This window comes from Pogona vitticeps, chromosome 2 (assembly GCF_051106095.1).
Source record: "Pogona vitticeps strain Pit_001003342236 chromosome 2, PviZW2.1, whole genome shotgun sequence".
Taxonomy (NCBI): Eukaryota; Metazoa; Chordata; class Lepidosauria; order Squamata; family Agamidae; genus Pogona; species Pogona vitticeps.
The window spans coordinates 79,377,841-79,405,734 of NC_135784.1; the positions used below are offsets into that span (position 1 = coordinate 79,377,841).

The 27,894-nt window shown below is 40.8% G+C and overlaps 2 protein-coding genes across 6 annotated transcripts in view; one reads left to right on the top strand and one right to left on the bottom strand.

Moving 5' to 3' along the window:
* TEX264 (testis expressed 264, ER-phagy receptor) overlaps positions 1–9,475 on the bottom strand; it is a 212,073-nt gene extending 202,598 nt beyond the window's left edge. The window contains exon 1 of one of the 3 annotated variants that reach the window (XM_072989802.2): positions 9,261–9,475. The gene's annotated coding sequence lies outside the window, so the exon portion shown is untranslated. Of the gene's footprint in view, positions 1–2,520; positions 2,548–7,405; positions 8,378–9,260 lie in introns of those variants that run through there. The other 2 variants (XM_072989804.2, XM_072989805.2) reach the window with 2 other exon arrangements.
* The window catches only part of LOC110076425 (semaphorin-3D), a 78,657-nt gene that overhangs the window by 2,883 nt on the left and 47,880 nt on the right, over positions 1–27,894 (top strand). Inside the window, exons 2-3 of one of the 3 annotated variants that reach the window (XM_072989798.2) lie at positions 20,161–20,382; positions 20,521–20,589. The exons of 1 other annotated variant lie outside the window; for it this stretch is intronic. In XM_072989798.2, coding sequence (XP_072845899.2) covers positions 20,247–20,382; positions 20,521–20,589 — 205 coding nt within the window. In that variant the 5' untranslated portion in view covers positions 20,161–20,246. The remainder of the gene's footprint in view (positions 1–20,160; positions 20,383–20,520; positions 20,590–27,894) is intronic. One more of the 3 variants, XM_020788539.3, reaches the window with a different exon arrangement.

Sequence of the window (27,894 nt, forward strand, 5' to 3'; positions counted from 1 at the left end):
TGCTGAGAATCATGAACTTACTTCTACCAGATGAACATGTATAAGTTTATGCTGTAAATATGTATGTGTGCTGAATCAGTAAGAACCATCTGCATGTACAATCAGGCTCCAGTAATATGAGCTGTCTTATAGAAGGCCTATAGGTAGCTAGAGCACTGGAGAAGTGTGTGTGGGGGGGGGGAGAGAACATAGATGTAAATATTAATTCAGCCATAAAACATAGTGTGGCGTCCACCCTCGTGCCCCTTTGCTTGACCTTCAAGCCCCATTTTTGAGCTGTAATTCTTTTAATTTAATTTGCTGTTCCAGCTTCCATTTCTCAACCCCCTGAGGGCTTAATTCCTTTAAGGAAGGGGCACCCTCATCAAATTTCTCTTGCTTTATTTCAGAAAAAAAGGTCACTGAGAGGGTTTCCCTCCATTTCTTGAGGTAAAACCTCAGCCTCAGGATTCACCCTTGTGGAGCGTTTGGGTGGCATATTTACTTCTGGGATGATTACTACAGAGTGTGTACTTATTTTTAAAGGACCTGTCTTTCTTCTCCTACTTCCAGTCACAAATATAATTCTATTTTAAGCGAAGGCTTTTCCCTTCCTTCTCTCAGATCTGCTCTGACCCTTGGCTTCTGCCTTTTCACAAGCACTCTCTTAGAGCCTTGAGCCTTATGCAAGCCCTCTGCTCTTCAGATCCTGAGGTAAACACAAGAATTTCCTTTCAGAGTCGTTCCCTAACTTAGACCCCACCCCCCAGATCTGGGTTCAGAAGCCCCCACTACTAAGCTTTTCCCAAAAGCTCTAGCGAGAAACCAAACTTCTTTGCCACAGACCTCCCTTGACTCAAGGAAAATTCTTTTAAACTCAGGCTTCACTGGATTTCTTTGAGTTCAACTCAGGCTTCACTGGATTTCTTTGAGTTCAACTCAGGCTTCACTGGATTTCTTTGAGTTCAACTCAGGCTTCACTGGATTTCTTCGAGTTCACCTCAGGCTTCACTGGATTTCTTCGAATTCAACTCAGGCTTCACTGGATTCCTTCGTATCCCGCCGCTGGACACCAATTGTGACGTCCATCCTCGTGCCCCTTTGCTTGACCTTCAAGCCCCAGAGCACACGAAGGCAAACACTTGCTTCTTTTACACTTGCTGCCACCAGGTGACTTCTCAAACATCATTTCCTTCAGAAGGACTCAGGTCCACACTTCAAGTTCTTTTAAATAAAACTTTGATTTATTGAATACATAGATTGATTCATGAATATCTTCAGTTGATCATTCCTCAGAATTTCCCCAAACTACACTCTCTATTACACTGTCTCCTTCTCTCTACACACTCTTAAAATTCTCTTAATCTCACACTCTGACTGAAATATTGACTCAGGCTCCGCCTCTTATAGTATCTCTCTCGGCTCCGCCTTTCAGCAACATGAATATTCAAAAATCATTACATTATACAACAACTAAATAGAGAATGTTACACATAGCCAGTGTTTTCACAACATAAGAAAAGCCGTGTTGGATTAGACATAGGGCCTGTCCAAATGGGCATTTGGAGCAGTCTGATTTGCATTTAAGAGGTTCATATCTTCAGTATCATCTGTTTTATCTTTCACTTGAATGATCCCTCTGTTCACACTGGAGTTGTTTATTTTTCTGTGTGAAAAGTCTACACAGGTCTTTTGATTGACAGTTTACTTATGTGTAAGCCTACTCTGTTTACTCATGAGTAAGACAGAAGCAGACAACAATGGTAGGGAGGACAAGCTTGTGACAGAAGTACTGGCGTGAGGGGTGAATGTTAGGGAGAAAGAAGGGAAGTACCCTTCCTGCTCTTTCTGCCTTTTCCCCCTCAGACAGGACTCTGCTAGGGCTGTGCTGCCTTGTGGGGGCAGAGTGAACATAGCCCCCTTCCTGATCTGTTCTTGCAGCCAGCATTCAGATGGCTGCAGTGGCTTTCTTTTTTTATTGTTAAATAAAGTAAGTGGCATATTGAAAGAGCAATGCATCCACCTAGTATGGTGGTAGAATTGTGCTGCATCAGTTACAGAAAATATTTAAAAAAAGAACACAACAAAAATAAAAGAAAGCATTTCTCTATCCTCCTTTTTAATGTCATAGCCCCACCTATTATGTTATAGGGTTGTCACCTCTGATAACGCTGCCCACATTTGGGTGCAAACTGTCTGCACAGGCTATACAACAAGATAATTAGGATTGTACTGAATTTTACCAAAAAAAGTACATGCCCTACTGCTGTGTCAAAAAGGCGTGTGACAGCTCTTAAAAGGGCAGGATGGGTCAATCTAAGTAGAAACGTGGCCACCATCATTTGGTTTGAACCAAACCATACCAATATTATAATTATCCTATCCATATAGTCTGGACAGGTCCTAAAGGCCTGTCTTGTCCAGCAGCTTGTTGTAATCAAGTGCCTATGGGGAAGCCACAAACAAGACATAGCAATTGCTCATATACACCAAATCCATGGTTCAGATATTGTGGGATAGAACAGAAAAATTTCTTCCTACCCGCTTTCTTCAGAATGTCTGTCTACATCAGTAAGGTTTCCCTCTAAAATGAAAGAGACTCTATTTCAAAAGGTGGAAGCAACTGCATCTAATGACATTAGAGCTTGCCCATAAACTTCATTCATTCATTCATTCATTCATTCATTCATTTGTTTGTTTTTTATGTATTCCTAAGCTATCTTTCTACCCAAGCAGTCATGGCAGTATATAACAAATCTGCTGGAAGCCACAGGATGTACATAGTATTTGGGTGTTTTCTGAACTAACATAGAACATTGTTTAATGTTGGAAATCAAATCAGAAGAAATGTGCTGCATTTACTTTTAGGAGGAGAAATTTGTAACAACCATTTATAAATGGAGGAGGACTGTATTTCAAATTATTTTCAAAATCTCATTTTCTTTACTGGGACAGAGGTATTTGGACTTTTTTGTTAGCACTACTGGTGTTTCATTATTATTGTTTGGTATACAGTATATGACAGTTGCTTGGTGTATAAGCATTGTGTTACTGTGTATACTATCTGTTGATTGTCTAGAAATCTGTAGGGGCTTGGTGTATTGGTGACCCTACCTTGCTGTTCAGCTGTTGCGGAGGCTTCTAATTCTTAAATTCCTCTTCTTTAAAACTAGTGCTCAGAGCTTTTCAAAGCACTAGATCAAATCCATGGGTTTAGAACTTCTGTGTTATATGGTTCATTCACTTTTTAAATAAAGACGACAAATAATATTATTGTTAGCTGCTGCATCCTAATGTCTCTTGTATTACTGTTTCTTCCCCTACATGATAGGTGGCAATAAAAAAAATTAATACAAACGCAGCTGCAATGTTAGGCTATCCAGTGTGGACAGAGAAAATGCTCTGGAGGCATTGACAATTTTAATGCTTTAATTAAACTTCTTCTTTACACATACTGCATATTTTATTGTTCCCTGCTGGATGCAAATGGGGATTAATCTCTTGAATAATCCCTTTAAATTACACCCTGTCAGATTTTATTCCCATAGGATAGGAAGGGTTTATAATTTATTTTTGTTTTAATTTTTTATATACAATATATTATTTCTGAAATTTTTAATCAAAGTAACTCGGTTTTTAAAAGAGAACAGAAACAAACATTGCTGTTCGAGGGGGGTTGGTGGGGTAAACGGGTTATTCATTAGTAATTGTGCATCCATGATGGAAATGTGGAAATAAATAGGAGCAGGATCTGAATTTTTAATTTACACTGCAAAAAAATTTTGCTAAATGGAACTTCATTCTGAGTAAGTACCGTATTTTTGCTCCATAAGACGCACCTCTCCATAAGACGCACCAAATTTGTCGAAGAAGAAAATAGGAAAATAAAAATCTGTTTTCTTCTCCTAAAAATTTGGTGAGCCTTATGGAGAGGTCCGTCTTATGGAACACACCCTAGGACCCTTTGAAGGCTCACCCTGCCCCGCCCCCAGGGCCAGAGGGGGTGAAATCGCCACCTTCAGGGACTCTTCCCAAGTCTCAAAAGAGTCCCAGAAGGTGGTGATTTCACCCCCTCTGGCCCGGCAGGGGGGTGGGGTGAGCCTCCAAATGGTCCTAGGGTCTGTTGCAGGACCCTTGCAAGGCTCCCCCCACCCCCCCACGGGGCCAGCGGGGGCGAAATCGCCAGCTTCTATGACCTTTTCTGAGGCTTAAAAGGCTCAGAAAAGGTCCTAGAAGCTGGTGATTTCGCCCCTGCTGGCCCCGTGGGGGGTGGGGGGAGCCTCACAAGGGTCCTGGAAGGCTCCCTTGGACCCTTGCAAGGCTCCCCCCCACCCCTCACGGGGCCAGTGGGGGCAAAATCACCAGCTTCTCTCCATAAGACACACGGAATCCCCCCCCCCACTTTTTTGGGGGGGAAAGTGCATCTTATGGAGCAAAAACTACGGTATGTAGAATGATCTTAGCTCTGAGGGTTGGCCCTGCTGGAAGATACATTGCTGTATTGAATGCTATTTTAAATGTGCAATACTCTTTTTCTAATTCCACTTTCACCTGACAGAAGAGTGATGCTCTCATAGTACTAAAGGGCACCAGCATAGAAACAATCCTGAGTTTTCTGAAACTCAGAACCTCAGCATGGTGTCATTCAGCTTCTTGTTACTTTATGGCCACTTACACATTTGCCACATGGTGGCCCTAATCAAATTGAAAACTGTTTATCTGTAGTTTCTGGCCACACAACAAGCCAGGAGTTTTACTAGATTGCCAAGCAGTTCTAGAAGCTTATGCATCATGTGTCATGTGGCCAGAGATCACAGATTATCAGCGTTACTCGAGGATGTTAACACCACATGGGAATTTTTTTTTGTCACATCACTACAGCTGGTCATCTGACTTTGCCTCCTATAAACACAGTTTGTGTTTAAACTCATAACATAACTTTCCGCCATCTCCTATCTTACCCCCTACCTGCCTCCGCCTTCCTCTCCTTCATGTTTCTGGTGACATCTTCATGGAGTCTGTTTATAGCGGGAAGAAAGATTTATTGCAAATCTTTACTCCTGGGTACTTGGAGTTGCCTGTTCTTCTAAATACAGCCCCATGGAGGATTACTGAGAGGCCCCCTTCAGGGAAGGGGAAGCCACAGTAGTCTATGCCTTTTCCAGGTTCCTCTATTTAAAAAGGCCAAACAAATGTGTGAAGTAAAGATACTCCAAGGAGTTACGCATATCTGACTACTGCAAATGCAAGCACTTTAAGGTAGCCCAGGTCAGCAAACTTCCATTATACAGCAGAATCAATCCTATCTCTATTTATTCAGAAGGAAACCCCATTATATTTAGTAGGGGGCTTTGTCCCAGGTAAGGCTGCATGTAAATCTAGTTATTGCTCAGTTTCTGGCTTTCTACTCAGTTTCAAGATTCCCATTTCATGTGACATTATTTTTATCTTTAGTCAGGAATTAAGACCACAGGCAGTTATAAATTCCCTAGCCAAGAAAGAGAGAGAGAGAGAGAGAGAGAGAAAGAAAGAAAGAAAGAAAGAAAGAAAGAAAGAAAGAAAGAAAGAAAGAAAGAAAGAAAGAAAGAAAGAAAGAAAGAAAGAAAGAAAGAAAGAAAGAAGAGGCATTGCCTTATAGGGCTTTTCAGAGGAAGCAGAAAGGGGTGCTGAGGAGCAAGGCAGTGGAGATATGGCAAAGGTCAGACAGGGATATGTGACAAAGAAATGAGCTTTGCTTCCAAGAATGTCATGGAGCACAAAGTGGTCCAGAAAGACCACCACAAAAACCAGGACATTATTTTAGAGCAATTCCAGCTGCAAATCTTTGATGAGAAGCAGATAATGGAGACAATCACTACACATCCATCTCCCCCAAAGCTCATTAAAATACTTTCCCTGGACCCTGGCAAACCCTCCTACACTCACTTCTGGTATTTCAATTACAGCAGGAAGCAAGAGGGAGTGTAGATAAGAAGGGAAAAGGCTTTTTGATTAAAAGAAAATACTATATAGCTTTCATGTCTAACGCTAGAGAGGAAGCTAGAATTAATGAGAGAGTTTAGAATTGGGGATTCATGGAGTCTGCAAACTGAACATTTATGCCTGGCTCTGAAATATGTCAATCATCTGTAGCCTGAATTGCTGCAAATTAGAGTCTTCCAAAAGACAGACGTGTGTTCTTTCAACATTATTTTGTTTTATCTTCAGGAACTTCCCATCTTTAAAATTGTTATGCAGATAGACACTTTCTTAGCCAAGTGTTAGCAAAATCAGCTGCAGAACACCACAAAATAGATGGCAGGACAAGAAGGCTGGTCTCTTTCCTACACCACCTGCTCCTGTCTTCCCCTTTAGCATTCTCCCAACCAGACATGATTTTCAGTATCTTTAATTAGACAGCTAGTAGGATAGGATAGGGCAGGATTGATGGCAACATGGGCCCCCTAGGAATGTGACTGAGACCACCCACTTTTTCACTGAGACTATTGTCCAGCCAGCTGGCAGCCACAATTACTCCTGACATATTTTGATCCAGATTTGAGCAGATGACCTAAAGGTGAAAAGCTTCTGTTTTTCAAACCCTATGCACATTCTAGTCCACCGTTTCAATGAATTGACTACTTGTCACATTGATGTGTGGATAATACTTGTTCTCATCATTCACATCAATGGGTCTGTGACCACACACAATGCTCCTGATTCTTAACCTGCTAGCCTTTTATTATTTTAGTTTTGCTGACATACTTTGAATCCAGAAAAAATTGCTATCCCCGATTCCCCCAAATATTTGTCCCTCCCTCCCTCCCAACCTATTCTAGTATCCATATTTTGTGTTGCTCTCCAGTTTCTACCACAGCAAAATAACAAAATTGTTCTTTTGAAATGAAAGCATTTTAAAATAAAATCTAGTTAATGATGTTTGGAACGCATAATATACTTACTCATTCCATTATTGTCCCTTTCACAGGTTTTGTTAACTTTTTTTTAATGCTTTGAAAACCTAGAAAACCTGTTTGACCAGAGATGACAGTAGGGAAAAAGAAGTAAATGGCATCTAATGGGAAACAAAGCTTGTGTCACATCACCCTCAATGCTGTCTCTGCTGCATCCACAAAAAGCACTGGTGACATTATAAGATGGCTGTACATTTTGCCTTCCCAAGAAACTGAGGTTGTTGTTTTGTCGTTTTCCAGCTTCTAATACTTCAAGCCAGTACTGTACAGTGGTACCTTGACTTACGACCATAATCCGTTCCAGAAGATGGACGTAACTTGAAATGATTGTAAGTCGAACCACCATTTCCCACACAGCAAGCCCCATTGGAAGGCACTGGGGCTTTAAAAATAAACACACCAAAACACCAAAGCACAGAAACATAACCCCCCCAGCCCAAACCCACCCTGCAAAACCCTGTAAATGTACTTACTCAGAACCAGAAAGCAGCACCAGGCAGTCCGAAGCCTCCTCCAATGCACACACTCTAGCCATTGTGGTGAAAGAGCTACAAATAAGCTCTTTGCCAACCAACAGTTAGCCCTCTAATTTGAATTCCCCGCCTTTTATCCCTGTCTCTTTTGATCGCAACTCAAAGCTCCGGCTGCAAGTCAAAGCAAAATTTTGCAGCTGGAGCTGGTCGCAACTTGAAATGGTCGTATGTTGGGGCAGTCATAAGTTGAGGCACCACTGTATCTATTTTCCAGGGACTAAGATTCATTGATCTCAGTGGAACTGACTATTGTACGTTTATAGGAGTGCATTGTCAGTGTGGTAAAAGTGAATAGCAAGAAGCTTTGTCAGTTGGAAGCATTGCATGCCATACATATATGTCAAGCCTTGTTTTAGACAAGTGAGAAGTTTAAGTTTCATCCTACATGAAGGAATCCCTATGTAAAGGGCACTGAGGAATGTAGGTCTTTTAAACCCTGTGTTGCTTTTGGTATGTTATTTAATCTGTACACACACAGTCCTCTTTTGTACATTCTGTTTGGGGTTATGAATGCACATAAATTAAAATTCTCAATGTCATTCTGAACTAGGTCATTACTACCATGAATGGCACATATGGCCCATTCCCTTTGTTAGGCATACCTGCAAGCAAGTTATTATCCAGAAGACCTGCCAAAATAATTGTATATTCTGCAAATGTGTTATATGGCAACTCTACAATCTAGTTATTATCACTAATGAGGGAGGTTTCTATCCTTTACATTTGAGTAACTCCATTGCACTATTGTCAGAACAAATACTCTTGTCCCTTTTCAATATTTCCTTTCCTTACTCATTGGCCAAAATATTATCTGTTCATCTAAGGTTTGTGTATCATGCCAAGGCTAATTGATAAGGCGTCTGGACACATCTCAGTTGCATAATCCAGTACATGACCAAGTATGCAACTGAAACATTCACCAGCATCTCTGAAAAATCCAAACAGGGATTCATTAATTGTCAGCAAGAAAATGCTACAAGACATTCTATAGTAGAGTAGTAGACCTTTGGTCTAGATGGGTAGGATAGAAATCCAATAAATAAATACATAAATAAATGCATAAATAGTAGACCTCAAAGTTGCCAGAAAAACATGTGAGAAGAAGAATCCATATCTGGAAGAGCAGGAAGTGAAGAGGTACATGTTAAAGTGGTCAATGTCTTTTCTGCTATGCTACCTTCCCTGCTAACTTCCTGCCAAATCTACTATATCACTTAAGTGTTTAATGTGAAAAGCAGGTGGTCCTTGTAGCAACCACAGCAATGCTCCCTGGTTGTAGTGATGTTCTGTTCTGCCTACCATTTTTTGCTTGCTAATTTGGCATTCTATAATAGCTAACTACTTAAAACATTTTGCTCTTTCTCCTAATTGTTATTAATATGATATTGCCATATATGTCCAAACACTATCTGCTGATTAAGCTTACATTGACTGCCCCATTAAAGAGGCTACCTTGCAACATCAAGTCAAATGAACTACTGAGAAATCGCCACAAACATTTGTTCCCCTGCCTTCACCTCATACTTCACACAATGGATAATAAATTAATGAATGCACACAGCAAAATTCTTCAGCAGGGCTGTTGTCAGTAAAACTTGTTGGTCATAGTATTGCCATAAGTCAAAAGCAGTTTGATGATACATACCAACAATAACACTACAAAAAGTTCCCTAAGAAACCAGCTGCAGAAGAAAACAGATGAGCAAAACAAAGGATTTAGAAAAGAGCAGAGCTTGTTTTATTTCTGATATCTCATTCAGAGAAAAGTGACAGCTGCTTCTGCTTCTTGACCTACCCGAGAAGTCTGATGCAGCTGCTGCTGTTCCATTGACCTTTCATTGTGTTTTCCAGAGCATTATTGCCATGTAAGGTTGTCAGACGGGGCCGGCCTTTAAATTGTTGTATCTTATTCCAAAGCATCAGAAGCTTTTAGAAACACACATTATGGAAGCACACATTATAATGATGTGTGCTTCTGATGTTACATGAAGATAGTACAAGTACTCCACTGTAGACCTCATGATGCTGTAATATCTTTGCATTTTGGAATGTTATCTTACAACAGAAGCAAGTCAAATGCACATGTAATGTTCTTGTGGAGACAGTCAGCTGAACATGGTGGCACATAAATAACAAATGTGGCTTTATAGAAGATTACCTCAGTCACCTCTAATAAGACAGCTCTGCTTCATTAGACTTTTTACATTTCATGAAGTTTTGAACATCAAAACCATTTACTGTATGGCTTTTTGTCTAGTTGCTTATCTTTAACATACCGCAAAAAAACTCTTTAGCATTTGTGAAGATTAACAAGTTTAAAATGAAAACAATCATAACATCACTGTTTCATTTTATTTTTAAGTAAAGTTGTTTCGGCCCCCAGACACAGTTCAGATTTTTCATGTCCCCCCCCAATAGAAATTAATTGCCCACCCCTTCCCTTAATGGTAATACAATTTCAGGAACACGACTGCTGTACTAAATTTTGTTATTTAATAGCTTCCTTTGAGTGAGAGAGTACTGGAAATATACGTAAGTGTCTTTGTATTGTCTTCTTTATGTTAGCAGAGTAGAGTGGAAGCAAAGATTTCTGTAGCAGACAACAAAAGCAGTTTATTTTTGTTATTTGCTATTTAAAAACAATTCTTTCTCTAGGGAATTGGTCTTTTCTCAGTTTTCTAGAGAGAGAAATTCTCTCAATCAATCTTCAATGAAGTTGCACCTCTCTCCCCCCCTCTCACACACAGACAAAAGCTCTCTTTTTCTGCTTCCTTATCTTTCAAACTATTTCCCTTACATACACCTATATAATCCAGGCCTGAGATCCCATCCTTGGAGGTGAACTGCTCTGAAGAAAAATTAAATAAAAGCAGCTTTCCTCAAAGCAAGTCCTTTCACCTGTTTTGAACATCCTCTTCCATCATCCTTCACCATTAGCCATACAAGCCAGGGCTGATGGGATTTATAGCCTAAACCGTTTGAAAACATCCAGGATGAGAAAAGCTGGATAAAGATATTTCAGATGTGATTATTTTTAAACGAAGTTCCCAATACCTATCCAGGGTCTCTGCTAGTAGAGCTATAGTGACAGAGCTGATTGAACAAATGAGACAGTAATAATATACATATTAACACAGCCTGAAGACCAGAGAGTGGTTGATTGGTTTGAATGTCCAGTGGCCACACTGGTTGGAAATTGGTCCAAAAAAGTAACTCCTCTGAGGTTTCTAAACAACAGTGGCTCTAAGGTTCATGCCCAACTGCCTGGATAGCAAGCAAGAGGACAACTGTCAGTCATGTGCATATCAGTTCCTGGCGTTTTGCAAATGTTTTTGCTTTCAGCCACATTCTTCCCTTCTCGTCAGTTGTTAGCAGTCTAGTACTACTAGATGTACTCCTCCTGTCCTTTTAGTGTAGGATTACAGACCAAGGACAAAGCAGTAGTTTCAGGCATTCCAAGGAAATCCATGAGACATCTGTGCATCTGTCTGGCAGATTAGAAATCCATTCAATGAATGAGTGAATTATAGAGTAACAGCTGCTGGTCTATTGGAAGAAATACGTTTCACATCATTGTCAAAAGCAACATTCTTTCCTATGCTGGAAACAGCCACTGCTTCTTCTCAACGTGGAGGCAAAACAAAGATGAGAATAAATTAATTCTGGATAGAGTTGCATAAATTCCATAGGATTAAAGTTTGCTGCATGTGAGTATAGGAAAGCAAAACCATGTAATTGAAAAGATAGTAATTTCTCTGGGATTTGTGAGTCCATGGCTCTTCTTAACATTCAGTGACTGACTTCTCAGTTTCATCCCTGAGAAAGCTAGAGCACCCTTTTAAAAAGGTACTGCAAGGAGCAGGATGTGTAGCTTATACATTGTATTGGTTGGGACTGGAATTATCTAAAACATTACTACATCTACAAGCAGAAATCCTAGATACAATCTCCAGTTTTTGTTTTTTACTTATGATCACAGTTCTGCTATGGTTAGGTGACACCCATTCAATTAATGTAATAGCTTTTGCAAGAACACAGCACAGAGTCAAAAATTTCTTGGCTCTATATTTGATAGTCGAATAGCTGGACAAGACAAAGTCCTATTGGGACTCATTTTCCCCATGTAAGGATTATTGTGCCTTTGCTTGCAATAGTTGTAGAACCTACATTTTACACCCTAGACCAGTGGTCCCCAACCTTGGGCCTCCAGATGTTTTTGGACTACAACTCCCAGAAGCCTTCACCACCACCGCTGCTGGCCAGAATTTCTAGGAGTTGAAGTCCAAGAACATCTGGAGGCCCAAGGTTGGGGCCCACTGGCCTAGATACTCACAGACTCACACTGCTCGTTGCTAACTCTGCTTCCTAAACTGCATTCTGGATTAATTTATTTCAATTTTGAATGCCAGGGTCTAGCTTATGCTATCTAGAGCGGGGTGGGGGATGTAATGGGATCTCACAATCTTGCAAATCATTTAGGAAGCTATCAAGGAATGAAAAGATATGCAGAATACATGCCAGAGTCCACTGAGGCAATGTGAGCATTGTGTTAGCAGTTGCAAATGACTTAAGCATCCTGAGTGTTTTGGAAGCCTACAGTTCTTGACTTCATCACTGTAATTCTATTGAATCAAAAAGTCTAGTTTGTAGATACTGATTCCAGGTAATACTTATTTAAATAATTGTTAAGGCCATAGTTGAAAATTTGTGTTATCATCATCATAGGCATCCTTCAATCTCGAGAGACTATGGTAACATGCTGTATATGGAGGACTTCAACGCTGTATGCGAAGCTGGAGTGTCCCACCTACCCGGGCTGCTCCCTCGCCACATGGCTGATGGCGGCGTCTCCTTCTCCTTATGGCATGGGGGTTTGGGATCAGAGTTTTCCTTCTCCTCAATGGGCTGCCTTCCCAGGTTAACAAGTAATCATAGGGCTGGGAATAATATGAAGTTCTCATTAGATTAGCAAATTCATCTAGAGGACTGCCAGTTGAAAAATAATGTGTTTACTACTAAATTGTAAAAGTACAATATAATACTAAGCTTGAAAAAAAATCCTTTGGATTGGCATGTCAGGAGAAGAAAAATATCCTTTGGATTGGCCTATGGGAAGAGTGAAGTCTGCATTTTTTTTTAATTTAATGAGAGATGTACCTCAACAGATTTTGGATGGGGCATCTGTTAGAAAGGAATTATAAAGGAAAATGCAGCAACAGAATCACAAACAAAGGGCCATCAGATTCCTTCTTGGAGGTTCCTCATTTCCTACAGATGTGGCCATATGCCAGTAGAAATTGAGAAAGGAAAGGGGGTGTTTGAAAAAACAATCACAGAAAGCAGCATTGTTTTATCTTTGCTACAGATACCAGCTGTAGATGCTCCCCTCAAGAAAATGCTGCTGCAGAGAAGCATTCAGATTAGCTCCTTGTGGGAGGACAACAATCTTTCATGCTTCAGCTATCCCATTTTGGCTAGCCAGGTGGACTCTCTCAATTGCATAGAAAGTTTCCATGGTGTCCTGTGAATGGCATGGAAGTTCCCTGCATGAAGAGCCGTGTGGCGAGCTATGCTAGATCTTATAGCCATGCACAAATAATAAATTGGTTAAGTGTTGATACAGTGTCATAGAATTATAGAATAATTGTAGGTTGGAAGGGACCTTGGAGGTCTTCTAGTCCAACCCCTTCCCAAGGCAGGAGACCTCATACCATCCTGGAACTCATACCATCCCGGACAGATGACTGTCCATTCTTTTCTTGAAAACCTCCAGCAATGGAGCACCCACAACATTGGGAGGCAAGCTGATCCATTGCTTAATGGTTCTCACCATCAGGAAATTCCTCCTTATTTCCAGGTTGGATCTCCCTGATGAGTTTCCACCCATTGGTTCTTGTCCTAACCTTAGGCACAATGCAGAATAAATTAATGCCCGCTTCCCTGTGGCAGTCCTTCAGATATTGGAATACTGCTATCATGTCTCCCCTCAGCCTTCTCTTCATAAAGCTAAACATACTAGTTCTTTTAGTTGTTCTTCATAAGATGTAGCCTCCAGTCCCCTTATCATCTTTGTTGCTCTTTTCTGCACCTCTTTTAGGGCCTCAACATCTTTTTGTATTGTGGTGACCAGAATTGGACACAGCCCTCCATGTGCAGCCTCACAAGCATGGTATAGAGTGGTACTATCACTTCCCATGATCTTGATGCTATCCCTCTGTTGATGCAGCCTAGGACTGTTGGTTTTCTTGGCAGCTGCAGCAAACTGTTGACTCATCATTAGGCTGTAGTCCATCAGGACACCTAAATCCCTCTCACAGATACTACTGTCAAGTACCACCTGTCATGTACCTGTGCATCTGGTTTCTCCTGCCTAAGTGCAGGACCATACTTTTCCCACCACTGAACTGCATCTTATTTGATAGGGCCCAGTGTTCAAGTCTTTCTAGATTCTTCTGAATGCTGAGTCTATCTTCCAAAGTATTAGCAATTCCCCCCAGCTTTGTGTCATCAGAAAATTTGATGAGTGATCCTTCAATCCCCTCATCCAGGTCATTTATGAAGATGTTGAAGGTTCACGACAGAACCTTTAGGGACCCCACTGCACACCTGCTTCCATGTAGATGTAGTTCCATTGAGGACTACACATTGAGTGTGGCTGGTCAGCCAGCTGCAAATCCATCTGGTAGTTGCCCTTCTATCCCACTTGGTTCTATCTTACGCAGAAGTAGGCTGTGGTCTACCTTATCAGATGCCTTACTGAAATCGAAGTATACTATATCCATAACATTTCCCTGGTCCTCTTGGTCATATCAGAGATGCTGAAGACATTGAGCAGAAATAAGCAGCAGGGTGCCCAAGTTATTTTGTTATGTTGGGGTTTTTTAAGGAATAGTTTTTTGTCCAAATCTGGACAAAATGCTAAGAGGAATCCATATTTTTTCTGATTAACTCGCTTTCCTTTCTACAACAGGATTTCCTCAGAAATATGTACAGTACTTCGACAGTTAGACTTGCAAATTAAGTTTGTGTGTATCTTCCAATGACCAATCACAAAGCAAGGCATGCTAAATACAGGAAATGTAGTTGAAAAAAAATGGCTCATAACAAACCACTTAGAGAGTGCCTCTTCTGCAACCACACTAAGCTCGTATGTAGTTTGAACCTTAAATTTCTATAGATGGTCATATATTACTTTTATACCACTGATGGGAATATTTTTCAGCTCAAGGGCGAAATTCCAGTGTGGCAAAGATCTCAGGAACAGCATTACACTAAGGGGCAGAGTCGAAACCAAAGAGAGTAGAACTGAAGCACAGGATGCAAAAGTTAAAAGTATATTGCCAAATTCTCTTTTATACTATTTGGAGAAGTTAGTGCCTATAGGGTAATGTCTCCTTGTCCCATTCCAAGTACAGTGGTGCCTCACTTGATGACATTAATTCGTCCCAGCAAAATCGCTGTAGAGCAAAAATGTCATAAAGCGAAATAAAAAAGCCCATTGAAATGTATTGAAAACCGTTCAGTGCTTTCCAATGGGCTGAAAACTCATTGTCCAGCGAAGATCCTCCATAGGGGCAGCAATTTTCCATGTCTGTGCAATGAGGAATCCGTCCCTAAGCACAGCGGGGGGCCATTTTCTTCAGCCGGTGGCCATTTTGAAACCTGACGATCAGCTGTTTTTGATTGTCGTAAAGCGAAAATCAGTTCCCAAAGCAGGGATTTTTTGAAAAAATAGATTAGTACTGTGAGTAAAAGCTTCCAAACTTAGTTTTTTCAGCTCATGCACTTAAGAAGTCCATTGTCTTTCACAATAACATTTAAAAAACACTGAGCATTAGCTTTTTAAAAAGAGTTCTGTGCTGGATTTTGAGTTGCCATGTCTTTTCCAAGTAGATTAGCACTGTCATTGGAAGCTTCCAACTGAAAATGTTCTTGCCACTTGAATTCCACCCTAGTACAAAGGAAAACAAATCACCCAGAAAAGGTGCTTTAACCCCCCCCCCCCATAAAAACTAGTTTCATTCCTCTGGACTTTATCCCTAAATTTTCTATTTCCTTTCTTTTTGCCTGAATTTCTGTCTCCTTCTAAAAAAAAACTTTCCAAATTTTTCAGTTCTTCCAGTTTTCTTACGTTTATCTGATACATGTACTAGGACACTGTTCTGTTTGAAGGACTTATGCACTGTGGTGACAAATCCTGATCCTTATAACTGCTATTCATGTTTGCTTGGTTGTATTGGAAAATACAATCACATATTTCACATTGTCTCCTTAAGTGTTCAACCAAAACAAAATTGGTTCCATATCTTTTATCATTCTGTAATCAAGTTTAAGTTTATTGTATTGTCTAAAATGCGTCACAATTGATTGAAATACAAATATGATCAAGCAAAATGATGATAAAATCACAGACATATAAAATAATAAAAGGCCTATCCACAGGAGGAAAGATTTTAAAGGGGGGGAGAGAGAGAATCAGGGAACATGTGTGGGTGCCCCTTTATATCTGCAAGTCCCCTGCACAATTGATTGCAATGGCTCTCAGGAAATTAGTGTGGATATTTCTGGCCACTTTTGGAAACAGTGCTATTCTGTATGTAATATACTGTATGGGTCACAATCTGAAAGTAACCTGCCCACTTTTATCTGAGGACTTTCCTCCTGTAGGGCAGCCAAAATGTTTCCCAGGAATTTTTTTCAAGGTTTTGATAGAGCTGACAGTTGAGTAAATAGTGAACAACATCCTCTATCTCACACAGCCTTAGATGCTTAGGGACATTCATATACCTGCCATCTAAGACAGCAGTTGGCATGGTTTGAAAATGAAGTTCTGTGAATGCGCCCTTGACTGGTTTGTTTTCAGCAGATGGTACCAGTGAGAGACATTTGACGAGTCTATTAAGGCTAAGTTCTGGTCATTATCCAATTTGTAGATCCAGTCCCTCAACATTCTTTTAACCCTAGAAAAAACCAAAAATGAATGTGGAGAGGGATTTAGATTTTAGTAAGATTTGAACTGGGGGAATGCTTTCCAAATATCATCACTTTAGATTTTGTGTAATTTATTTTTAGTTGCTCTAGGTGGCTGAACTCTTGGGGCTTATTTAAGCTTCTGTTCAGTCTCTTTTTGTTCATAGATAGTAATACAATGTCATCAGCGTATATAAGGCTTGCAATCTTATAATTCCCGATTGAAGGGGCAAATGGTCTGGATGTTTTAAAGCTGTTACCATATTATTAATATAAAAGTTAAAGAGTAGGGGTGCAAGTAAGCACCCTTGTTTTACCCCTCTGTTAGTATGAATTTCTTCTGTCAACCTTCCATCTGTGCTAATCCTTACGCTCAACGCTGTGTTGGAGTATAGTTCCTGTATTAGGGTTAGCAGTCTCTTATCAGCGTCAGTCTCTGCGGGCTTATCCCACAGGTGATTTCTGGTAATTGTGTCAAATGAAGAGGAAAAGTCAATAAAAGCTGTGAATAGCCATTTGAATGGCCTGATGGTATATTTGTGTACAAGATGATGTAGCACGTAGATTTGATCTACTGTGCACTGGCCCTTCCCAAAACCTGCTTGTTTCTGGTGAAGGATGTTATTTTCCTCTATCCATTTAGCCAGTTTCTGGAAAAGAAAGCGGGTATAGAGCTTGGAACTGATATCCAGTAAGCTGATTTGGTGATGGTTTTGGGGGATGGATTTATCGCCTTTTTTATAAATTTGGAAAATTATGCTCTGCCTCCACCCCTCTGGGAAAATTCCTGTAGCATTAATGTGAGAGAAGAGTTGTGCTAGAACTAGGGCCCACTATTCTGGGTTGTTCATATTCCTCTGGGTTGTTCTTATTCTTCTTACAGAATCATGTCCTTGCCAGGTGCTTTGTCTGTTGCTAGAGCATCAGTAGGTTTGCACACTTCCTGTTTTGATACTGGGGGCCATTCGGGTGTGGAAATTAGTAGGGTCTGAGGGGGTTCTCCTTTTTTTCACTCAATAGCTTCATTGCTATTGAAAATAGTTCGAAAGTGGTGGCACCACACATTTGCCATGATGCAGGTATTTGGTGCAGGATTGGGACCTATATCCACAGCTGAGACCACACTCCTTAATGTTCTCTTTTCTTTCCAGTACAGCCTGCCCTAGTTCCTTCCACTGAGCTGACATAAATGCATTTTTCATTTGTTTTAAGAGTTCCTTATATTTTGAGCAGTAGCGAGCCAGCGCCTCCAGATTCGAGTTTGATTCCATATCTTTAAGATGAATTCTGCAAAACAAGCAGTTGCACATATATCCTGGGAATGTGTAACATAAATATTTAAATATACACATATGCATGCTTACCTTATTTCCAAGTGATATGCATTTATTGTGAGAAAAGATAGAGTAACATTGGCAATAATCCTATTGGGATTTTATTCTGATATAAGTGAAATTGCAGTCATTCCAGAAAATAGTGGCCATAATCCTACTGGCATTTTACTACCAAGTAAGCACAACTGGGTAAATTGCAGTGGTGAACAGCAGCTAATTAATGAGGTGCTGGATTACCAGTTGCATGCCTGGTCATGTTCCAGTCACACAACAATGCCATTAACATTCTGGGCACTATTTTCCACAATAACAATGATTTAATTCTTCCCACAGCTTGCTACAAGATTCAGAATCTGAGAAATGTTGCATCATTGCTGTAGATAGTAGGATGAATAAACATTGCTCCTCTGTGTCAGAGCACAAACGTAAAATACTGATGTTGTGCTGGTGTTGCAGAATGATATTACTGTATAATGCTAAGGCTGGATGTATATGAGCAAAAGTCTCAATCTCAATCACACTCCAAGCCAGCAATATGCACATCCCAAGAATCCCAGTGGCAATTTGTTAATTGCTAGCTCAAATTAACTGAAAGTTAACCCTTTGCATTCTGCATGTGAGCAAATCAACAGGATTTCAGCTAATGTTTAAAATTGGATTAAATGCAGTTATATAATTTCTCATGTAACAGAATGTATTAGGAAATAAATAAAACTTGCAGGATTTAACAAAATTGCCACTGCTTGTGGTTCTTTTTACAAAAAATGATTTTTGAATTATAAAGTAGGTTTTATTTTTTCAGTTAGTGGCCAGTGTTCATCCCATTTCTCTAAGAAATAGAATTTAATCTGTGAAAATGTCCAATAATTTACATTTGTTTATTTTCACTTGGTACAAACAGATTTTGAGCATTGAAAAATACTCCAAGTTTAATACCATCAAAAAAGGAATGTTATCATTACAAAACAATAGGGAAGACTTGACTGGGGAATTTTGGTGTGTTTCTTCCCTATTCTGAAGCCAGATTCATACATGCTCTCATAATAAATGTTTATATTGAATGATGTGGAGATCATAACAGTGCTCAGGGGTACAGAAGGCTTGGAAATACCATGTTTGTACCTGTCCTTCCTGTTTACTTAGTCTCTTTTCATAGCTTCCTTGTTTATGCTGAATCTTCTTTTCTCAGAGAGACCAACTACCTGAATCTGCTTCCGCTTGGAGTCACTCCAGCATTGGTTCAATCAAACTAAAGTTTTATATGAATATCACAGTTTCTGCACTAGCAACCATCTTGATATATAAATGGAGCTGTAAGGCTGCAGAACTGTATGCATGCCTGTGTGGAAGCAGTTCCACTTCAATTCAGAATTGCAAGTGTGCTGAAAGCATCCTAGGCAGTGAACACACACAAGATGTGATGGAAGCATGTTAAGCAATTAAGAAGAAATTCCATGTGCATAATAAGAACTAAACCCACACACAAGATCCCTCCCTCCACAGCTTACTTGCCTCCTCATTCCTGTGATGAGAAATAAGTTCTGACTGGAACATTACTGCAAGATCCGAGCTCAACACTCCTCTTTCACCTGCCACTAGTCTCTTCTCATTTAGTCTCAGCTCCCATTTCACAATATAAACTGTATTGCGGTTGATTGACCCCTGTCAACATTTAGCTAGATCCTTACTTCCAAATAAATTTGCACACTGTCTGCCTAGGACAAGTAGGTTCTAAACTCTAGCAAGAAATTCTGTGCTGCAAGCTTAGAAGCTTGTTACGGCTCAGAAAGAGGGAAGAGTCCCAAAGAAGGAAGCTGAAATATGTAGAAACTGTATGCAACAGCAGAACAACCCTCTGTTTTAAAAGCACAAGTATAAGAAATATGCTTAAAGGAATAGTACCATAGTTTTATTATCTGACCTGATTGTTCCATTGTGCCAGAATGCATGGATCCTGATCGAACCACTCTGCGACACTACCCTTTGTTTACCCAAGTATGTGTGAACCCAGGAGGGCAGTTAAAGGTCTTGGCTACAAAATGTCTTCAGGAATCCTAGTTCCCAGCACACCGGCCCAACATGATAAGGGGCAGCTCTTCTTATGTTGGTTGCTGGGCAAAATCTTTACTGTTACAGCTGGAAATCATCTTCCCATACATACACAGGCCTGATTGGATGCAATTTCCCAGCTTCTCAGTTTCTTCACACCATACTTCATATATCCTGTTAGCTACCGCATAATTCTAGAACAGAAAATACCTGTTCCTATCCAATCAGGTTCATGTAGTGATGGAGGAGGTCAAATGACAACTGGGCTGCCATATTTCCTAGAAAATACAAATATAATAAGAATTCTTCTCTACTTTTGGCTTTGTTTGTTTATTCTTCAAGGTGGAAGGTGATTTTCTTCAAGAAAAGAAACATGTGTCTGTAATTTTTTTAAAATTGATGCTGGAGGTTTTGGCTCTGGAGAGGGGATGGTCACCTGGACTTTCTGCATGTGCTGCTGCTTCACCACCAACATAGCCCTAGTGGCTTGGTTTGTTTTGCTGATGGTTGGGAACAGTGCTTCCTGGAGCCAGTGGATTCCCCACCTCCGCCTCTCATACCAAGGTAAGAGTGGTCACTGTGTCTCTTACTTTTTAGGACTGAGCCACAGAGCCAAACATAGCTACAGTAATTTGTGGAATATCCTCCCTGGAAAGATTCACCTGGCCACCGGTAATATGGCCTTTCTTTTCATTCTTCTAGGCAATCTGAAGAATACTGTAGTTTTTCCATGTTTCCATATTGATCCTGCATATTCCCTGTTTCCCAAAAGTAAGTCCTCACCTGAAAATAAGCCCTAGTATGATTTTTCAGGATGCTCGTAATATAAGCCCTACCCCGAAAATAAGCCCCAGTTAAGTGAAACCCTGCCCTCCACCATTGTGCAGCATCCAGAAGAAGATGGCATGACGGTATTTGAATACATGTAGATTGTTGTACATGAAAAAAATAAAACATCCCCTGAAAATAAGCCCTAATTTGTTTTTGGAGCAAAAATTATTATAAGATCCGGTGTTATTTTCAGGGAAACATGGTCGTTTTCATTTGCTTTGTAATTATTTATTCTGTGTGGTTGGTTTTATCTTAGTCCACTGCCATTTGTTAATAATTTATTTCTCACCGTTCTTCTAGTGCAGGATAAATTGACTTACAAAATGGTTTAAACCAGAGATGGATAAAAACACAATGTTACAATATTAACACTAAACTAAACATATTAACTTTTTAAAACAACCACTAAAAATATTGTAAAACAATTTTAAAAAGTAATTTGCTTTAAACATCATAACCAGCATGATTTCAACATCATAAAGAAACAAAAGTAAAAAAATACAATTAGGAACCGCTTCTTCAAGAACTGCAATTGTATCATTTGCTTTGTTGTTACATTTTTATGCTCATTTTTACATTTTATGCTCTCAAGCAGGTAGTGGACAGTTTAAATATGCAATAAAAAGCATTTTTTTAAAAATCCATGTTCTAGGGCAAAAATAAAGCAGATATGAACAGTTTGTCTAACCTGGAGGTCTGCCATCAACTTCCACCTTCCCTTTTGTTAGGTCCACTAATCCTAGGACTTCATCCTGTGACCTCTGCTGAAAGGTAATCCTTTCAGACTACTTCAGGCATTTAAATATTTGCATTTGTTCTGATCAGTGTTCATTAAGACCAAGCAGTAAATCAGAATCCTTTTGTTCAGCTCATCTGTGCTGTTCTTATCTTGATTAACTTGCAGATGAACTCGTGGAGCTGTTTCAGATGAACCCAGCAGATGTATTGTTTGGGTACACATTTTGTCATGAACCATATATTTTCCATTAAACACTTTGGGGATTTTCTTTTCCTTTTTGTTTCTGTCTTTTCCTTATTTTTAATTTTCTTTTTCCTTTGAAAATGGCAATCTTTTGTAATTGGGAGAAAAATAGAATCCCACCATCATTTCAAACCAGGTGCCTGTTGATTTTGTACAAGTGCCTCTTGTACACAAGCTGGCTGCCAGAGCATCACAGACATATCCCAGATAATAGCCTCCATGATCAATTCCACATCAATGCTGTTTTGTGGATTCTTTTTAAGGTTGTATTTTATTTAATTTAAGAACACCTTTGAAGTCTAAGAATTTGTTTTCTGTAGGGAAAGAATGTGTGTTTTATTTACAGCAAATCACAGGTATTTGGTCCCTGATGGCATTGCTTAAAATACAAAAGGATGGCAAGAAACACCTTGACCTGAGATTCTAGAAGGTCATTTCTGGTCATATAACAAGTAAATGTGTTATGACATAGCATCTTAAGTTCCATTACAGCTGGGAGAGGTGTAGCTAAGATTGCAAGTATCATTTTACCCAGAGCTTGGAAATGCTATTTTGTGAGAGCATATCTCCCAGAATCCTCCACAGCCAGCATAGTCTATATTTGTTTCTAGGGTGGTCATCCAGTTTTGTTTAGTGTTAGCCTGTCGTTATAATCCATCTTCTTAAAAGTAACTTTCTAAACTGTGTCCTAGAGTTGGGTTGCATTCTATATCTATCATTGACAGTTTGACTTACAGGGCTTGCCAGTGCCTGATGCAAACACTTCACCCCAACAACACCAGAAATTGCCAAACAAAAGGATGACATTAAACTACGTACTCCTTCAAATCCCACTCCATTCTTAATCCTAAACAAGGTTTTACATGCCATCTTCAGTGCTGCATCATAAGGTGCTCCCCCATCTCCTTTTAAATCCTAGGAAGACTGTGTCTTTTTCCTTTGGGAGGGAGCACTCTGACAAGGAGGGAGCACATTGCCAAGGTCTTGTTTGACAGAAGGCCCCTGACATTTCCCTCCAGAAGGTACAACCTGGCAGTACTGTAATTCTATTAAAGTAACATCTTTTGTGGCACAGAGATACAGTATAGTAAGAAGATGAGATACAGCTATTGACCTCCAACTTGTCACGACTGTTGAAGGCACAGGATTTCTGTCCAGATGAAAAATGAAAAAATTGACAACCAGGCTTATCAGAGTCTGGGTTGGTAAAAGAAAAAGTGAAATGCAATATAATGTTATGGGTTTTATTACAAAGGAGCTGCTAATTGTATATTTCTTGGCAGAATTTAGCACAATTTGGATAAGTTACTATTTGGGGCTGCAATCTCCCAAATATTTCTGTCAGCAATGGCTGAGGGATTCTGCAGGTTACACTGCAAAAATAATAACTTTTCCAAGCTCTGGACTGTATGGATTGCAGGCAGGTGGTAATTTTAAAAACAGCAAAAAGTAACTGGAAAGAGAGGCAATGTTTTTAGTGTGAAAGGCAAGCTTAAATCAGACAGAGGACAGAAGGAGACTGCAGGCTAATTCGTGTAGCCTGCAATCGGACCAAATCTGTCCAAAGTATTTTGCTTCAGATTCAGTGCCAGAAGTGATAATAGCGACCTGACACCTTCCCCATGAAACGAAGCCAATCCATCTTTCTTTGAAAAGCAAGCAGCTGAGAGCTTTTACCCGCAGCTTGAGGAGAAATAAACAGAAGCCTCCTTGCTTCAAAGAGAGTGGTAGCACCAGACACAGTAAAAACTCTTAATCTTGGGTCTTCAATGGAAGGAAGTTCCCAGCCTGAGAAGGACCAAAGGGCATGGCAGACAATGGCAGGAGGTCTGACTCAGGGATATCAAGCCATGTTCAAGGACACAAGGGATGACAGGGTTTATATTAGGCAAGCCCTGAGAGACGTCCTCCACCCTGGGAGTACAATAGAAATGGGAGAAGGAAAGAAACAGATGGGCCTGCAGAAAGGAAATGATGAAAGCTAAGAGAGGGAGTCCAAAGGAAAGATGTGCCTGAGAGAACAAGGCCAAGAACAATAGCCCGCCCAACCCCAGCAACCCAGGCCTTGCATTCCTAGCAAGAGGCATTGGGAAGTGTGGGGGGGGGGCAGCCACACGTGCAGAGATTCACATACACGGAGGCAGGAGGGCAAGGCGGGACAGGGCTCTCAGTGTGCTGCAAAAGACGGCCAGTTGTGCTAGAGAAATACAGGCCTCAGAAGCAGAGCACTAAATATGCCCTCCTTTCATTTGCTTTTCATTTCGGAGTTTCTCAGTTGTTTGTAGAAAAGGTTTGGTACTAGTGAGCTGGGGAAGCAAAAGCAGTAGGTAGGTAGCTAGATCGACTGATCGATCCAAATAAAGCAGAATTGTAGTGAAGGGTGTCCAGGACTAATTCCTGGGTTTTTGCCTGTCTCTGACAAGTTAATCAATCAGCCAGCGACAGAGAAATCCAATAGAAATTTGTTTATTTTCAGCTGAAAGCAAGCAAATAGGCACAAACTTCAAACGCAGAAAATATGCAGAGGAGAAGCGCACCCCTGATACAAAAGTATACATTTTTATAAGGCATAACATGAAAGAGGGGCCAGGGGGATTGGGAGGAGGTGGAGAAATGCCAGGGGTTTCTATAATTGGTACACATTCCTGCATGAACCCAGTTTTGAGAAGTAAATCATTTCTCCATGTCTAACAGCCCCGCTTCCCAAGGACAGACTTTTCATTAGACCAGTTACTTACAAGCAACGGAATGCAGTCAGCTTCCCTTCTTTATCTATTCTTGTCTTAGTAAGCAAAAATCTAATTTTGCAGCAAAGTTGTTACAGAAGGCAAGATGTCTGGTGCCTCGCTTAGCGATGCTGTTTTTGCGATCACAAAAATGGCCGCCCGCTGTTTTGCCTCGCTTTAGAGGCACTGAAAATGGCCGCCGCAATGGAGGATCAAGGTTAGTTTGGAAGCCCATAGGAATGCATTAAACATGTTTTAATGCGTTTCTGTGGGCCTTTTAAAATCGCTTAGCGATGTTATCGCTTAGCAGCGATTTTTGCTGCACGGATTAACATCGCTAAGTGAGGCACCACTGCATATATTTTCTATGTATTAACTGGACCCCTTCAATAGCTTTAATCTGCACACTTGCTTGCTTTCTAAATTTGCATTTCTACACTTGCTTGCTTGCTACATAGACACACACACCTCAGCTGCGGGTACCATAGTGGTCACATCCCAACAACCCAACTTCAAAACATGAAATTTTGGATAACCTACAAAAGATGAGAACTACAGCTCATTCGTACAACACTCAGCCGTATTACAGGCCCCAAAGATATCAGTGTATCCTTTTCATCAATACAAATCTTTTCCAGAGAAACAATGATACCTATCTCAATCATATTCTATGTTCCAAACTCGACAGCACACTCAGCAACAATGTCCTCGACAATCCTTCAGACAATCTGATAAAAAAATCACACAGAATCTTTGATGCCCCTATTGCCCAGATCCACTCACTCCATCTTCCAGTATTCACCACCACTCGCCTAGCAGCTCATTTTCCATCTTGGCCATTCATCACCACAGATTCGTGGGTCCTGTCTGTAATAGCCACCGTTTATGTGATAGAGTTTGTTTCCCTCCCACAACCAGGGGTAGTTCGAACTGGACCATCAAACGCCCTGGAACAAGAGATTCGACCGCTCCTATCAAAGGGTGCCATTTCAGTGGTCATCCCACAAGATGACGATCCAGGGTTCTTCTCCTGTTACTTCCTTGTTCCCAAAAGAGACGGAGGTCTCCGACCCATTCTCGACCTCTGAGACCTAAACCACTTTATCTTACAGAGGCATTTTCGCATGGTGACTTTAGAACGTATTCTTCCTCTTCTTCAAAGAGATGACTGGTTTGTTGTCATGGACCTGAGCGATGCTTACTTCCATATCACCACCGCAAATTCCTTCGATTCTCCCTCGATCATGGCACTTACGAATTCAAAGCCTTCCCGTTCAGTCTCGCCACCACACCACAGGTGTTTACAAAGTGCACGGCCCCCGTGGCAGCCCACCTCTGCACTCTAGGAATCTCAGTGTTCCTGTACATCGACGATTGGCTACTAGTAGCGCCATCACACTCTCAAGCTCTATGTGACATCGCTCTCTCTCTTTCTCTTTTAGCAGATCTGGGCCTCAAGATCAACATGGACAAGTCTGACCTAACTCCCTCACAAAAGGTTACTTATATAGGTGCCATCCTAGACTCTCTGAGTGCACAGGTGTTCTTGCCTCAAGAACGAGCGATGAAGATACACTCCCTTGTCCAATATTTTCACCTAACAAAGTTCTACAGGTCACTCCCGAACTCGCAACTCAATTGATATGGTGGAGTACTCCGATCAGTCTTTTCCTTGGTAGACCCTTTGCACCCCTTCAAATGACATCTCAAATTACCATGGATGCGAGTCCTATCGGTTGGGGTGCACATTGCAGAGGCCTACACATTAATGCTACTTGGTCTCCTTATGAGAAGACTTTTCATATCAACAGTCTCCAGTTACTTGCAATCTTCAAAGCTTTCCACGCCTTCAAGCCCCTCATTACCAGCAGTACAAGTGACTACAGACAATACCACAGTGCTCTACTATATCAACAAACAGGACGGAACACACTCACTGCCTCTCCTGTACCTTGCTGTTCAGTTTCGGGAATGGTGCCTAGACCACCGTTTTTTCCCATAACAGTCCACATTTCCACATTTCAGCACAACCATCTAGCAGATACTCTCAGCAGGCTTCACTCTCAGATGCACGAATGGTCTCTCGATGACTCCATATTCCTCCAGCTCTTTGACAGATGGGACAATTCTGATATAGATGTTTTTTGCTGCAGCACACAACACCAAATGTGCCCGATATTTTTCCAGGGCAGGCATAAGACCAAACTCTCTTGGTGATGCTCTCATGGTGAGATGGACCTCATATCTCCTTTACCTCTTCCCTCTAATTCCCCTTCTCTTACAAACCATTGTCAAACTGCGACAGGATCGCTCAAATGTCATCCTCATAGCCCCTTGGTGGCCAAGATAACCCTAGTTCATCATGCTTCAGTCGATGGCGTCCACCACCGTCCGTCTCCCCCTGATTCCCCACCTTCTCGCTCAGCATCAGGGACAAACTTACCACCCCAACCTCCAATCTCCTCTCTTTATGCTACCACAATGCATTTTCACCTCAGTGTTTTACTGATTCATTTTATGAAGCCCAACAACTTTGTGATCCCATCCCAAGATCATTTCTCCGCACATTTTCAGATTCTTTGGGAGCACAATACGTCCACTTTAAAATAACAGTTGTGCAAACTCAGCATTATTCTGTAAAGCAAAGCATGCTGCTTACATACCACCCCATTGTACTTGAAGCATTCTCTGGGTGGTTAGCAATTTAATTATGCAAGCTATGCATTGCCCCCCCCATGAGCTGAGTACTCAGTTTACCAATCTCAGAAGAATGGATGGCTGAGTCCACCTTAAGCCAGTTACCTGAAACCGTTGGGATTGAATGCTGGCTATGAGCAGCATTTTCTCTGCAGTCCAGCACTTTAACCACTGGGCCATGAGGTTTTTATAACAAAATTAAACCTCCAGTCCAGTATAAATCTAGAAGGAAGGAACACAGAAGTAAGGAATATGTGCCCTTTGTGTGTATGTTCTGTGCCATCAAGTTGGAATCTATTTACAGTGACTCCAATAGGACTTTCAAGGTAAGTGAGATATTTAAGGAGTGGTTTTACCACTCCCCCAGTGAGTTTCCATGACCAAGTGGGAGGTTGAATCCTGTTCTCCAGAGTCCTATTCCATCACTCTATCCACTACACTACATGGGGAATCAATATGCACTCTTAACATCAGGGAAAAAGTTAGTGAAATTGGATGCTCTAGTTATGTACCCAGTTTCTGCTTCACTGGGGAAAGTGAATAGCAAAATACAAAATGTGGTGATCTCATTACTAGTGCAGTGAACATATTATGTACTGAGACATACCATGCTGAGAATTCATCCAGGAAGATAGAAAATTTCCAACAGATATTATCTAGTGACCAGACAGACAAATCTCATCTTTCCATGGATCATGCCTGAAAGATAATGGACGTTTCAGCATTCAGGGCATTAAGTTCAATTAGAACAGTTTAGCCCGAGAGAATGTAGCTGCATAGGATGAAAGGAAGGGGAGTGGATATGGCATGACTCCTGACCCAAAATGGCATTCTCGGTGG